Source organism: Hylaeus anthracinus, unplaced genomic scaffold, assembly GCF_026225885.1.
Source record: "Hylaeus anthracinus isolate JK02 unplaced genomic scaffold, UHH_iyHylAnth1.0_haploid 12002, whole genome shotgun sequence".
In the NCBI taxonomy this organism is placed as follows: Eukaryota; Metazoa; Arthropoda; class Insecta; order Hymenoptera; family Colletidae; genus Hylaeus; species Hylaeus anthracinus.
Genome location: NW_026534349.1, coordinates 6,103,589 through 6,117,254, shown reverse-complemented (window position 1 = coordinate 6,117,254; position 13,666 = coordinate 6,103,589). Strand labels below are relative to the sequence as shown.

General features: G+C 40.8%; 2 protein-coding genes across 2 annotated transcripts; one reads left to right on the top strand and one right to left on the bottom strand.

The window, feature by feature from the left end:
- Positions 1–391: 391 nt before the first annotated feature.
- Positions 392–1,190, bottom strand: LOC128892363 (40S ribosomal protein S21). Its single transcript, XM_054152735.1, has 4 exons — positions 1,088–1,190; positions 944–1,001; positions 567–702; positions 392–505 (listed from the first exon to the last, which is right to left on the bottom strand). Exons 2-4 carry the CDS (start codon positions 991–993, stop codon positions 440–442), a joined length of 252 nt encoding a protein of 83 aa, XP_054008710.1. The 5' UTR covers positions 994–1,001; positions 1,088–1,190; the 3' UTR covers positions 392–439.
- A 451-nt stretch (positions 1,191–1,641) lies between these two features.
- Positions 1,642–13,550, top strand: LOC128892361 (ankyrin repeat domain-containing protein 29). The gene is made up of 8 exons (XM_054152732.1): positions 1,642–2,422; positions 4,580–4,690; positions 6,579–6,677; positions 11,335–11,433; positions 11,510–11,608; positions 11,726–11,923; positions 12,050–12,145; positions 12,561–13,550. The coding sequence occupies exons 1-8, from the start codon at positions 2,411–2,413 to the stop codon at positions 12,750–12,752; spliced, it is 906 nt and encodes a 301-aa protein (XP_054008707.1). The 5' UTR covers positions 1,642–2,410; the 3' UTR covers positions 12,753–13,550.
- The last annotated feature ends 116 nt before the right edge of the window (positions 13,551–13,666 follow it).

Genomic DNA, 13,666 nt, shown 5'->3' with positions numbered 1-13,666 from the left:
GTCCATAGAGTTCAAGGTGTTACAAAATATGTGTATAATGCCAAGGTCAAAATTAGATGCACATTTCAACACATTTATCAAACAGTTTAGTTGAACAATAATAATTAAAATTATAATTTCTTAGTATAAGCAACTATATTTTTAAAAATAATTTTTATTTTTATATAACATATAAGTATAATTTTGGAATCATTACGAAATAGTATTGTTCTACGAAGACAAAGTATAAAATATTCAAAAGTTTTACTTCCTGTATAATATATGTATATAAAGAGTCATTATTTCATATATGAAACTATATGTACAAAATATATAATAAATGGTATATACAACGAAGCTCTTTCACTACCAATCTAATGTCAAAGATAATAAATAAGTATTGTAATACGCATTGTTTAGCTTTTTTATAATTTTATTGAAAGAGTAGAATTACCTTACATTAAAAATTTTTAGGTAAAATGCCATCATTTTTTGCAAGGCGTACTAAACAATCATCAGATTCACCCTGAAAGAAGATAAATAATGATTATTCTAATACAAAGTACTGGTAGTAACATATAACTTACCATACGTCGAATAGCTCCACAAATTGCATACATCTTTTGGGAGTCAGTCATACGTCCAGTTTCAGGATCAACATCAGCAAGGCTCAGTTGAATAGATGCATGATCCTTTGCATGGATGATGCGATTACTCGACGAGCTATAAAAAAAAAATGTATGTTATCTATTACATATGATGTTAACTCACCGTCTCATATTTGCTTATAAATTTGATAATATGTTCGGTATTTTTACAGGTTCATCCTCGTTATTGTGATTTCAAAGACACTTTCATTTATATTTAGAAAAAGATCGACATAAGTGTTTGCAAATTTTCTGTTAAAAAAATCAAACTGTTGTTCCGTTTTATGACACGCATGTAACCCACGTGCACTGCTTACCATTTTCTTGGGATATACAAGTCGACAAGTACTCCATTGTCGTTTTCCATTGTTATATCTGCAATAAAAATTAAAACGTAAAATTTACATAAGTTTTTACTAAAATATCACGATATTACTTGTTAAATTAACGTATTTTCTCACTTTTTATTGTTAGGTGTATGCCGTAAAATGGCTCCGTAAGGTAAGGAACGTTTTTCCACAACAGTGCGGATATGTCGCACAGTGGATAAAGCTACCAACCTTGTAGATAAATTCTAAAAAATCCCTAAAACATCTACACGATACTTCCGGGATACACTACCAGAGGGCTACGACAACTGCTCATTCTCGCAAGTTCGCAAACTACGTAACATTCAAGCAAGGAAATATTCTATCGAATTGTTCTTCCAGTTAGAATATTGAGTCCTTGAAATTTCGTGGGTTTCATTTTAGGTAAATTAATAGAACAAAATGTTAAATTAGCTCCTTGCGCTTTGCTTGTAATTACGATAAGAACATTCCTGTAATCAGGGCCGGCGCAAGGCAGGTTCCGGCCCCGCGTTTTAAAAGGCCCCGCGTTTTAAAAGGCCCCGCGGTGTACGAAAATTACTAAATTTTAGAGGCACCGATTTTGATTAACTTTTTACAGACTGATGATACCATTAACAAATGGAAGCAATTTTTGCTGGGATGCAAGACATTTTTTTAGTAGCTATAATTAAATTGAAAGGAGTGACAAAAATCATCAAAGTATTATTATTTAATATTCATCTTATAAAAAATATATTTGTAAATAAATAATTCCTCGGTGTAGGATTTGAATGTGAATTCAGGCCTCGCAAAATTTTTGAACCCGGCCCCGCAAAATGTCACGCCGGTCCTGGCTGTAATCGAATCCCACGAGTTTCTTACTCAAGTATAGGCGCGAGTTCTACGTGTTTTAAAATCAATTATTTAACGAAGAACATTTCGTACGAAAGTATGTTGTCCTACATTTTCGATATACTTTTCCAAGAGATTCTAAATCTGTAGAAGAATCTAATTTTAATCGAGATTAAGTATTAAAGGTTCAGTTTATCAATAATGGAATAAAAGAAGTATACGTGGCAGGTGGCACCACCAAACGGACGTCGAGGAAAACACTCCACGTCTATACCAGGCTCGCACAGTTTCGTTGGGCATTCGGTGACTCGAAGTCATCCGATAAATGATGATGCCTCTCTGTTGTGCCTTCGCGTTTCGTAAACACGAGGGAACGTGTTAGTGTTCACGCGCTTTTCGAACAGTCTGTGATACGAAATTGTGTTCAAATGTCGGGACACGCGTTGCTCGTAATAAACACTTTGCAATTGACACGCGACACGCAAACGTAAGCATGCTGGATGCACTGCAATGCAATTGCAACATTGACATTAAGTGTAACCGTATTTTCCTTAGAAGAACGAAACGTTGATCGTGCAAGGTGCGCTATACGTGACATCTAACATGTCTATGAAGGTAAGCTCTTTTTCAATTGCAATCTAATCATTGGAATGGTACATGCCATTTTCTATGTTGACACGTTTTGAATTAAACATTATTTAAATTTGAATATTCTCGGTCATATATATCATTTTTTACGTTGACGCGTTAGGAATAAAATATTGCAAATCGCTCTTCTGAATACGATTGAATGTAAACGAAAATACCCGCCTTATCGCAACCCTTGAAGTACTACTTTAATCATGTCAATGCATATTACTTGTTTCCCGCTTGAATTATGCATTTTCTAGAAATTGGATTTCATTTTAATTACGTCTTGTATAGATATCGCGCTTGAAGTATTTATTTATTTACTCGTTCATTTTTAAAAGGGCACAATTTAAAAAATAACGGTCTTGTCGTCGGAATAGTTGTTCATCTGTTTTCGTTAGGGCCAACGTGTGCGTACGTGAAAACTAATCGACAGAGAATTGCGTTGATCGTAATCGGGTAATCACGTGTCACTCGATGTGTGCATAGAAAACGTAGAACTGGGTGAGATCAGAAAAAACTCAACGGAAGACTGATGTCATGCTTCTTATCCTGTTGATCGTACGATGTGAGAGTCACGTTGTAACTCACCTTGAGATTTATACGATAAGATTTACATTGTTAATTGAAACAACCCCCAAAGAAAATATGAATCTGTGCAAGGGTAGGTATCTTCCTAACTTCGTGTTCCTTCTTCGAATTTTCGGTATTTTTCGACTTGTCTAACGACACCAAGCCAAAATAGAAAGTGAATTATTTTCAGAACGTCTTTAATAATTAATTAAAGATCATCTGGGTTACGAAGGCACCTGGTCATTGGGTACAGTTAGCTATAAAATGTTCGGTTCGTAATGCGTTGATGCGAAGCCATAAACGATCAACCGTGATCGAACGACATTTTTTTTTGTATACAATGCACCGATCGTCGTATTTGTCACGCATCGACCTACAAACACGTATTACCAGAATGAAACAGCGGAACGTTACGCTATGACGCTCGACGTACGATTTATGTAAGGAGTAAAAAATATTTACACAGCACGATCATTCGAAGATCGTTCGCTGTTGCAAAAGTCCGTTAGGTACTAAAAAAAAGAGACGAAAGCCGTTGATTTACACCTATTTTTTGTATCTCAGGACACGCAGGTTATCGTTGTATTTATTCAGGTGGCACATTCGATACTACGAATGCCTCAACATTGTAGCATAAAAATAGAGGGTGTATAATTTATTAATTCTCGAAATAACTTCGGGCTCGATTCTCCGACTTTATCGATACGCATTCCAATCGCTGTTTCACGCGTTTCGGGATTAGCGTGGCCGTTGCGCGGTGGCTAAGTATCAGGTCGTCCGAAAAGTTTCTTTCGCTTTATTAATAAGTAATACATCCGCGATATTTTATGTTTTATATTACATTACTGAATTGTCCACGATTCATTTTGCTCCATTACTGTTACAACACGAATATCTATGAAATTAGATTGTCTATTTATATAAACACTGCCACAGAAAATAATTGAATGCAACTCACGATAGAAACTTTTGGGACAACCTAATAGTTTCAATTAGTTCCGTCGATAAATGCTTCCAGCTTTGCTATTCGAAAGGCGTCTGATGCGTTCTACGAGTATTCAAAAGTACAGATCGCGTGAGAAGCGGAGAAATTGTGAAACCGCGCGTAGTTTCGCGAAAAAAAAAAAAGAAATAACCGATTTCAGTTACGGTCGAACGAGTTCAGTTCATCCACCTTCCTCGATGATGATTGCTTAATCGATACACTCGACTGACGGGGTCGTGTACGCGTTTTTCGCGAGTTGTTGAAGTACACACAGAAATAGTGAGGCCTAGCAGCGAGACCGAAGAAGTACAAACAGATGCAGAGAACGGAACCAACGTTCGTGTTTTATTCACGGGCAGGTATCGAAGACTGAAACATAAACGTGGGTCTGCGAACATTTCGGAAAACGATCTACGAGCGATTAAATAACTTACAGAGGGCCGCATGTGTACTCGCCGATTTTATCGAGTATTTGTAGGTAGATAGGGAACGGAGAAATACGTTACAAGATTATAACACAACAGTCTCGCGAAATTTGTACATCTTTTTTCAGCACTAATATCTTTGCCCTGTTCTCTTTTTAGAAAGAGTCTCCTTGGGACGTGGAATTGCACCTGGCAGCGGCGCGCGGCGACGCGAAGCGTCTTCGAATTCTGTTGGACTCTGGACGCGTCCACGTCGACTGCAAGGACAAGGTAGAACAAGGATAAGCAAAGACAGGACGAATGTTACTCGAATAATATTAGGTACCGGAAAAAGTTCGTGCGGATTTTCAGAGGAAAATACAAATACTCAAATCTGTATTAAATCATAGATTTATTCAACAAAATAATCACCATTTATCGTCAATTTCATCAATGACTTCGTCAATTTCTTTGCAATAAGTATCCGAAGTAATAGTCTGCCACGTGGAAGCAAATCAACGTGAACGATACCTCGTGTAGTCCACCAAACAGTGATCAGCACCTTGTTTGAATGGAGACTCGATTTTGGTATGGTTCCTGTTGCACATGACCCCTTCTGAACCCAGTGGTGTGATCGTCGTACATTATCATATTCCACCCACTTTTCGTCACAAGTTAAAATTCGATCGATAAGTGGATATTGCAAATGCTCAGCCGGGAGTATTTGTTCTCTTCCGTTGACACGTTGACTGCCAGACAAATATTCTTGAAACTCTCTGCTAAGATTAAATATTATTTAAACTATCGGAGACTACATAATAACTACACAGTAACTTATAGTTACAATTAACGAATAAACCGGACGAACTTTTGCCGGTACCTAATAGAATCAATACAATTCAAGAACGTATACAAAAGGAATTTATTCGTCATTCAAACGGAAAGAAATGTTAAGAAATGAATAGTAGGGAATATACGTAAGGACCAGTAGTTAATGCTCTCTTCATATCCATTATACTCTGATTGATACCAATTTTGATTTGTTATTTATTGTGAAACATTTCATTTTATAATTTAGATTCCAATTTCTACCTAACGAGTAACGCATGTCTGGATGGAAAACTATCCGTGGTTCACCCACGTGTCGCTGCGGGTGTCCCATGTGGGCCCTTGGTTACAAGAACGATTCACGCGGCGCCAGTCTCGGTCGGCTCATTATGCAAACGACGTTAAAAGGAGCGAGTCGGTCGTGCAGCGACGCTTCTTGTCGCGAAAGTGGTTTATTAGATCACACGCGGATACGCGGTGCTCCACTTTGGCGACGACGACGGACTCGCGATCCGACGCGTTCGAGAGAATTTGGAATTCGATCAAGCTTTCCGATCTCACAGCTATTTTCGTACCGAGGACTCTCGAGAGACGTCTCTTGAGTAATTCGCAATCGATAACACCGATCGACCCTCTGTCTTGCGAATTTTAGTCGATTTTTCGTCAACGAAATTGTCCCTGATGCTTCAGTTAACTAGTACTAACGCCAGACTCAATAAACCTCTATGAAGGCTGCTTTATATAATGTAGAATAACTAGGACAATAGCGAAAACTATTAACATTTTTACAAAACGTTGACGATAAATGTTGCAGAAACGAAAGGGATAAAATCAATTCTTGTTACCCTCCTAGGTGTAGGAGGTCGTTGAAGACCTTGTTGTGTAATTAATTGAATTGAAGAATCTTCGCAACAATTGGCTCGTTACCACGGCGAATCACGGGCGCGGCGATTCGACAACATTTGAAACGCGGGGAAGAAACTCGGACATTGTAAGAGAGATTCGGAAAGCGGACGGCACGGAGAGAATCATACAACAGATTTACGACGCTTAATTACCGGCTCAGAGATGCTCATTGCGAAACTCGGACCGTTTAAATCAATTAAAAAGCAATGCGCTGCACAATTCCCATTGTGATAGCCGTATCGAGACACTATCACAACGTGATCGATTAAAGTCTTGCTAGTTGAGTCAGAATTGAGAGATTTGAGAGATAGAGATAGAGAGGTAGACAATGAAAAATGAGATAGGAATATGAGTTATTATTGCAAAGGTGCATTATAGCCAGCGCTGAGTTAAAATCGATTTGCGTCAGCTTCGCCAGGTCATTGACTCTTCTTCTTCTTTTCAGGATGGGACGACTCCTTTAATATTGGCCGCCGCCGGAGGCCACATTGAGGCAGTCACCGAATTGCTGCAACAAGGGGCGGATCCTAATGCCAGAAGGCTGGTAAGTCCTGACCGCGTGTAGCTTGGCCATGAATGAACTCTCAGAATGAATGAATCTCGCTTAGCACGCGCGCGTTCTCGCAGCCCCGTTACCCACTCAGCTGAAAGAGTCTTCCTGGCGACCGAAAGTTCCATTAGTTGATTTGTCAAGTTTCAGAGCCTTGTAATAGCAACTATCGGAATGTTAGTTATAGGTAGGAAATAGCGATACGTGGAATTTGTCGCATTACTCATTGACGCGATTAAAGTCACACGGGCATGTATATTCTGAGAACAAGTGGTTGATAACGTTTCCGCGTTTATCCCCGCGATATCGTGAAGTATACAGCAACATCGGCGGTCGGATAACGAGCCCCGAGAAAAAGCGACGAGTCATCTTCCTGGTCTGACTTTTTCGAAAATAGAAACGTACGAGACACTTTCGTCCGGCCACAATGGGCCCGGCGAGAGTCAGCGAGACACAAAAAGCTTGCTCGCTGCACGGAGCACCAGGAAGCCGTCGAGTGGTCCTTTTTAAGTGGCTCTGGCAAGGATTTATCGCCGAGCCCACGTCTTCTTGGTGTCCCGCGCCATCGAGAATTACGGTATTGTATGCAAATCCGAAGACACGTTGCGCTCGTCGCGACTTTAGGAGATGGAACATCCGGTTAGCCTTAAATTACGGAAAAGACGCGATTCGTTAATTAAACCATCGTGTTGCGTCGTAAAAAGGACTCGATTATAAGGAAGCATGGTTTAATATAAATCTAATTCGAGTTTCTTTGCAGTACTTGGCGGATGTTACTCGTTAGTTTCCTGTTAGGTGTTTAAATTCCAAGGTGGAGGACAGCCTTCCCGGTTTTCAAGATTGAATCGAAACGACGACGACAAGAGAACGAATTATGCGAACCAGCGTCGAAACCGCTCGACGAGCGACGACGACCTATTGCACAATCGACGCGACCGCGGAGTTCCAGAATTATTTTTACAAGCCGTCCGTGACGCCCCTGATGACGAAACACGCCGCAGTCTAATTTCCAGCGCTTTGTCTGGCGATCTTAACGAATTCCTAACGCGAGTCTGAATCGCCTGAACGAGTTTGGAGAGAGTTGACCGATTAAAAGTAAGAGACATAAGAAATGCACGAGGAAGAGCCGCAATTAGCCGCCAATCTTCTTCTTACAGCTCTTAAACCTCTCGAGATTCTTTGACTAGTTAAACGTTTAAAGATTGAAAGATTAAAAATTTGCGATCGAACGATACTTGCTTTAACTAACTATTTGGAACTTACTTTCGCTATGATTACCGTTTGCTTTCAATTCCAGATTTTGTTTTGTTAAACGCAATGAATCTCGGTCCGACTCGGTCTAAAGTGAAATCGCACAGAAATTGTACTAGCAATTAGCTATGCTCGTCTCGTTTTACAGTTTCTAAAAACCGCGGCCTGGATAGATCCGACCAATATTTTGCCTCGTAAACAGCCCCTCCGCTCCGATGTACGAAACGAACTGTTCGCGAGCGCGTTTCAAGGTTGCTGAAGCGGTTCGCGTGTTTCCACGGCGTTTTAACGACGACGTCTACCGTAATATGCAACCATCGGCGTGCAACAACTCACGCGGAGTTGCAGGGGATCGCTTGCGAAACCGTACGATTCGTCTAAACGCGCCTCTGCAAATTGCCGCCGCTATCGGCTCAAAAATCGTGCGTGGGAGCTCGTGACACACTGATCCTTCGTGTTTGGCCTCGTTCGAGAACTGACTTTCGATTGGGTAAAACGGTCTTTTCACGTCGTTACCTAGTATTCCGTGGATGTATCGAGTTTCACAAATTTTACGAGGTACAATTTTACGTACCATCGGGGATTTCTAAAAATGCTAGCACGTTCATCGGAATTTCAAATCAACGGTTACAGTATGCGTCGAGTTATATTGTTAAAAGTAGCGCTGAGCTGAAAAACGCCACAGATTGCGGCAGGAAGTAACGAGTTCATTATAAATCGCCGATGCCCGCCATCCATCGGAGCATCCTCTCTATTGAATGACGCGGATTAATTGGTACACGCGTTCGTACAGAGTATAGTACACGGTATATATAGTGTACTCGTAAATTAACCGATGCGTGAAGAATGCTATATCGCGTGTGCGTAATATTACTTTGATTCCTTTTAAATATCAGCGTGTTACGATTCTAAGCGCGATAGTTGTATTAAGAAACGCTAGTTCTTCCTCGAAAACTGATCTCCCGGTCTGCAGCACGGTTGATCGCGTCTACGTAGAAGACCGACAGGGAAAAAATACTTGACCGCGACGCGATTTTGCCGTAGCTAGATGGACAGGTTGATCGCCGTTATAGAATTTCTGTGGTTTGTAATGGATAGGTATTATGTCTCCCGGCTCGACACGGTTCGAGAAACATCGGTACTCCGTGGAACGCGTAGCTCGGCAGAGGATTGATTGCATTGGCAATCTCTGCATGGCCAAAAGCGAACGACGTCCGACAAAGGGAAGGAATGTAGACCGGTGTATCGCGTCGTAAAAACTTGGTCGCGCTACTACAGGTGCACCCTCGTGCGATGTGCAGATTCTCCTAGATTCTTCTTCGAATAATTACAAATTCTGTATCTAATAACGATGAAATCAACGATAAAGAATTGTATCTTTAGAGGAGACGGTTTTTGGCCATGATCGCCGATGCTTCGTGGCGAGAACAGCTCAGTGAAAGTGCCTTGTATACCTGCACGGCGAACAGGTCCAGTATGCATCGCCCTGGACGAGCTGTTCCCTTCGGGGATATTCGTGACACGTACTGGTACTTTCTCTCCTTTGCCGATGAATTGCTGGTCGTACGTGGAAGCTTAATTACGTTTATATATTTCAAGAATTCATTGGGAATTTATATTTCTGGGCGGAGCCGAAGAAACTCGGGAACCGGATATTCCACCTTCCGAGCGACTGTCTTAACAAATTAAACCGACTAGACCAGCGGTGCGCATCCTTTTGATAACACGTCGGTTTTGCACACCGTGCGCACGACAAGGTGCCTGTTCTCCATAGGCCATGAGACACCTCTGTCCCATTATAGAAAACGCCATGTCACGACAAGGCGACAGACTGTCGCTCTCGCTGTCGATTTACCCGCAGATATTACCGTCACGATAGAAACTGTCCCGGCGACACAATTGCAATAACGCGGGGCATATTCGAAAGGTGTGCGACGCGGTAATAAAATTTGAAATTCATGATCCGTTCAGACCCAGACTCGCGTGCATGCGGAACTCGTAAAGAACGTGACATTTAAATGCCGAATGTGCTAATTATCCGATGGCCATGCGTGTCTGACATTTGAGGTAACACCCCGATGGAAGTTTTCGATCATTTCGGAGTTTCTAAACTCATCGAACATTCCAAACGACGTAGAAGACGATTTACAAAGTCCGCTTAGGTGATCTGAGATTAAGGTAGTCCGAAGTTCGGATCATTTATAACGAGGAGTGCAGAAATGGCGTACTACTGTATGTGAAATATTAGGTGAACTGAAAAGTAATACCGTTTTTGCAATGTTAAATACTTGTTTATCACTCATCAGCTCGTTAATTTTTATCAATCTGGCATTGGAAATTTCGCACACCCGATGGCAAAAGGCTGCTAATAACGAGGGCGATTACATAATTGATTAAAAATAGAAATTTATTTAAAAGTTTGTTTGAATTTAATGTAAAAGAAACGACATTACTTTCCGGTCTACCTAATGCTATAAGAAAGCAATTAAGGTTATCGGAACATTTCCTGGAAATGTATATATATTTCCAGTTCATTTTGGAAGACGACACGCTGTTGGCGTTGGATTCTGATCGCTGTTTTCTGTTAAGTCTCGTTTTGAGCTCCAGTTCCGTGACACAGTGACCTCCCTTAAGATCACTCACCCTCGCTGGCGCCAGTCAGCCACCCCGATGCACCCACCGGTCCCTGAAACCCTTATTTCTCAACAACCTTATTCTCATCCAAAGCACTCGGTCGCTCCTACAGTGTTTTATTGTCTCTTTCACGGCATCCGTTTTCAGCCAACACCTTTCTCTCCGTTCCGCGATAATTACCGCTCGATGTACTTTCTTTGGAAACTGTCGTCTCCTTTTTCACCGGTGCCTTTCAAATATTTCGCAGCCGAGGAACATTCCTGATCCCCGTATCAGCATCCAACCCTTCCATCCTAGAAATAAGAGCGCAGGTATCGATCTCGCGTTCAGCTGAAAATCAAGCAACGGACCCGAACACGGAGTTATTTTGGAACAATAAAATATACAGGCACTCCCACGTGACTGGACAAAGTACTCTCCGCACCTTTCAAATAACTGGACAGAGTCGATCCTCTACTCTTATTTCATAATGTACGATGCGTAATGAATACGCGGTTTCTAGAAATAAATTTCAGTAGGTCCTAGTCGCCAGTGAACTCGAATAACAGAATGTTGGTCAGTCAACGGTTCCTCTTCTCGCTTCCCATTCAAATTTTACTGCCTTTGCTCAAAGACGCGATAAAGCAGGACCAGTCTCCCGCTTTATGTCACGCTACTACGCTCTGCGTTCTTTCCAGGTCATAAAGTTTTAAAGCGTGTCCTCGCTTTAAGCAATGTTTTAGCGTTCCAGTAAAAACCTCAGCGTTTTATCGTTTTTCATTTTCAGACCGGCACCACGGCGCTTTTCTTTGCCGCCCAGGGTGGTTACATGGACATCGCCGGCCTGCTATTGGAGCACGGTTCCGTGGTGGACTCCTGCAGCATAGTAAGTTTCTACAGAAACCAAAAACCGCTTTGCGAACCGTGAAAAGGAAACTCGACGGTTTCTGGTGCGATTGCAGGATGGCGGTACCCCACTTTTCGTCGCGTGCCAGTGCGGTCACCTGGACGTGGTGGAAGGTTTAATCGAGAGAGGAGCCAACCCGAACGCTCACATGAAGGTAAAACTTGCTCGGGTCGTCGGTCTTCTCGATCGCTTTGGCAAAATTGTACTCGAATTATAATGAGGAATGGTTCCTTTTCCACCAAAATTGATGAAAGCAACGTTGGTTTCACAGGATGGTGCCACAGCGTTGTTCATAGCGGCTCAGAATGGGCACGTGCGCATCTTGGAGGTCCTCCTGGAGCACGGCGCAAAGACGGACGCAGCGCGAACCGACGGCGCCACGCCTTTATGGATAGGAGCACAAATGGGACACGATCACGTCGTGAGGAGGCTTTTGAAAGCTGGTGCGAAGGTCGATGCCACCAGACACGTAAGTCTTGCGAATGATCGAGGAACTGGCAGGAATCTGGATTCCGTTATCGAGACGACCGAGAGAACGATTGGTCGGTGTCCTAAATGAGAAGAGTACTAATTAATGTTGTATCTTCTTTTGTAGGATGGCGCGACACCGCTTTTTAAAGCTGCCCATAAAGGTCACACGGCTGTCGTTGGTGAGCTGCTCAAGTATCGTCCGTCGCTTGGTATTCTTCCAGTAAGTACAAGTATCTTAAGTAGTACGAAGGGAAGTCAATCTATTAAATTGTCCTGAAAGTTTCTTTCGTTTTATTAATAATTAATATATACACAATATTTTATGTTTTATGTTACATTACTGAATTGTGTACGATTCATTTCGCTTTATTACCGTTACAGCATCAATGTCTAAGAAATTAGATTGTCTATTTATATAAACACTGCCACAGAAAATAATTGAATGCAACTCACGAAAGAAACTTTTGGGACAACCTAATAAAAGCATGTAATACAAAGTATGTCTATTTTATTAATTATACAGCCATCAAATTTATTGTATACAGTAAAATCCGCAAGGTTAATGTAACGTAACATTTGACGAAATAAAAAACGACGTCACGTCAGATGTTAAGAAATCACCTAATATGTTCCAGAACGGCGAAAGCGCTCTGCACGCAGCAGCCTTAACAGGGCAAATGACTGTTGCAAGGCAACTGGTAGGGGCAGGTGCGGACCCTCTGCTTGTGAATCAAGAGGGTGTTACGCCTCTTCAATTGGCTGTTAGACATTCGCAGACACAAGTTGCTAATTATCTAAAGGATAAAGTTAGAGCACGAACATCTTAGCAAAGTCTACGTTTCTTATCCGCCCAGTAAAGTAGAAGTTAATATACAAAAATAACAGAGAAAAAACTATAGACCAGTGTGGGAGAAATCAGTATTTCTAAAGAGAATATAATATATATATATATATACACGTTACACGTTGGATGTACAATATTAGACACGTTAAAAATAGTGTGATCAAGTAAGTGCAATCTTATTGTATTCCGTAGCGTTCTAAGATCTTTGCCGCGTTATCCAAGACTGTGGTCGGAAACTCTGTCGTAAAACTATTAGCTATCTATCTGGTGTATATACGATTAGAAATCATATAGTGTAAAATATATTTTAACGCATTCTGTTGTTGTAAATATTTTATATGAACTTTAAAAGCACATGTCAACGTAACGTGTTATGGATCCCACAGAATTGTTTTCACAATAGAACTATATATTTTGTTAGCAATGTACTCATCGTTACATAAAGATCTTCGGCGTTGACGGATATAATATATACTTTTGAATAATGCAATCGTTTTGTTCTAATTGAGAATTGTATAAGACTGATTGATTTGCCTTGGAGAATACAAAATTCAATAATTTTGTAGTACAATATCTATTTCTTCCTGTTGATTCGTATAGTATGAAGATAACGCAGCGCGCACAGATAAATTTTAAGGAATTAATAGAAAGTAAAAATTAAGTTCTAAAATTTTGCTACAAAACGATATTAAGACGTTTCATTTGGATATAACATTATGAGATATTTTGTAATTATTTGTTTGGTGTTACTTTACAATGTAATAAATACATTTACTGTTTTCCCAAAGTGTTAATCTTTATTTATATACGAAACATTGTTGAAGTAACAAGTACTCTAAAAAGCGGGTACTAGTTTATTCACTCTGTAAGTTACAATTCTATGAAATATACATTAAT

What these genes read in the sequence shown, in the direction of transcription:
- LOC128892361 (XM_054152732.1), top strand. An exon ending in TGGTGGACTCCTGCAGCATA is followed by an intron (nt 11,434 to 11,509) that starts GTAAGTTTCTAC and finishes GTGCGATTGCAG; the next exon opens with GATGGCGGTACCCCACTTTT. An exon ending in CGTCGCTTGGTATTCTTCCA is followed by an intron (nt 12,146 to 12,560) that starts GTAAGTACAAGT and finishes AATATGTTCCAG; the next exon opens with AACGGCGAAAGCGCTCTGCA.
- LOC128892363 (XM_054152735.1), bottom strand. Translation starts at nt 993, where the DNA reads ATGGAAAACGACAATGGAGTACTTGTCGACTTGTATATCCCAAGAAAA. An exon ending in TTGTATATCCCAAGAAAATG is followed by an intron (nt 703 to 943) that starts GTAAGCAGTGCA and finishes TTTTTTTTATAG; the next exon opens with CTCGTCGAGTAATCGCATCA. An exon ending in GTGGAGCTATTCGACGTATG is followed by an intron (nt 506 to 566) that starts GTAAGTTATATG and finishes ATCTTCTTTCAG; the next exon opens with GGTGAATCTGATGATTGTTT.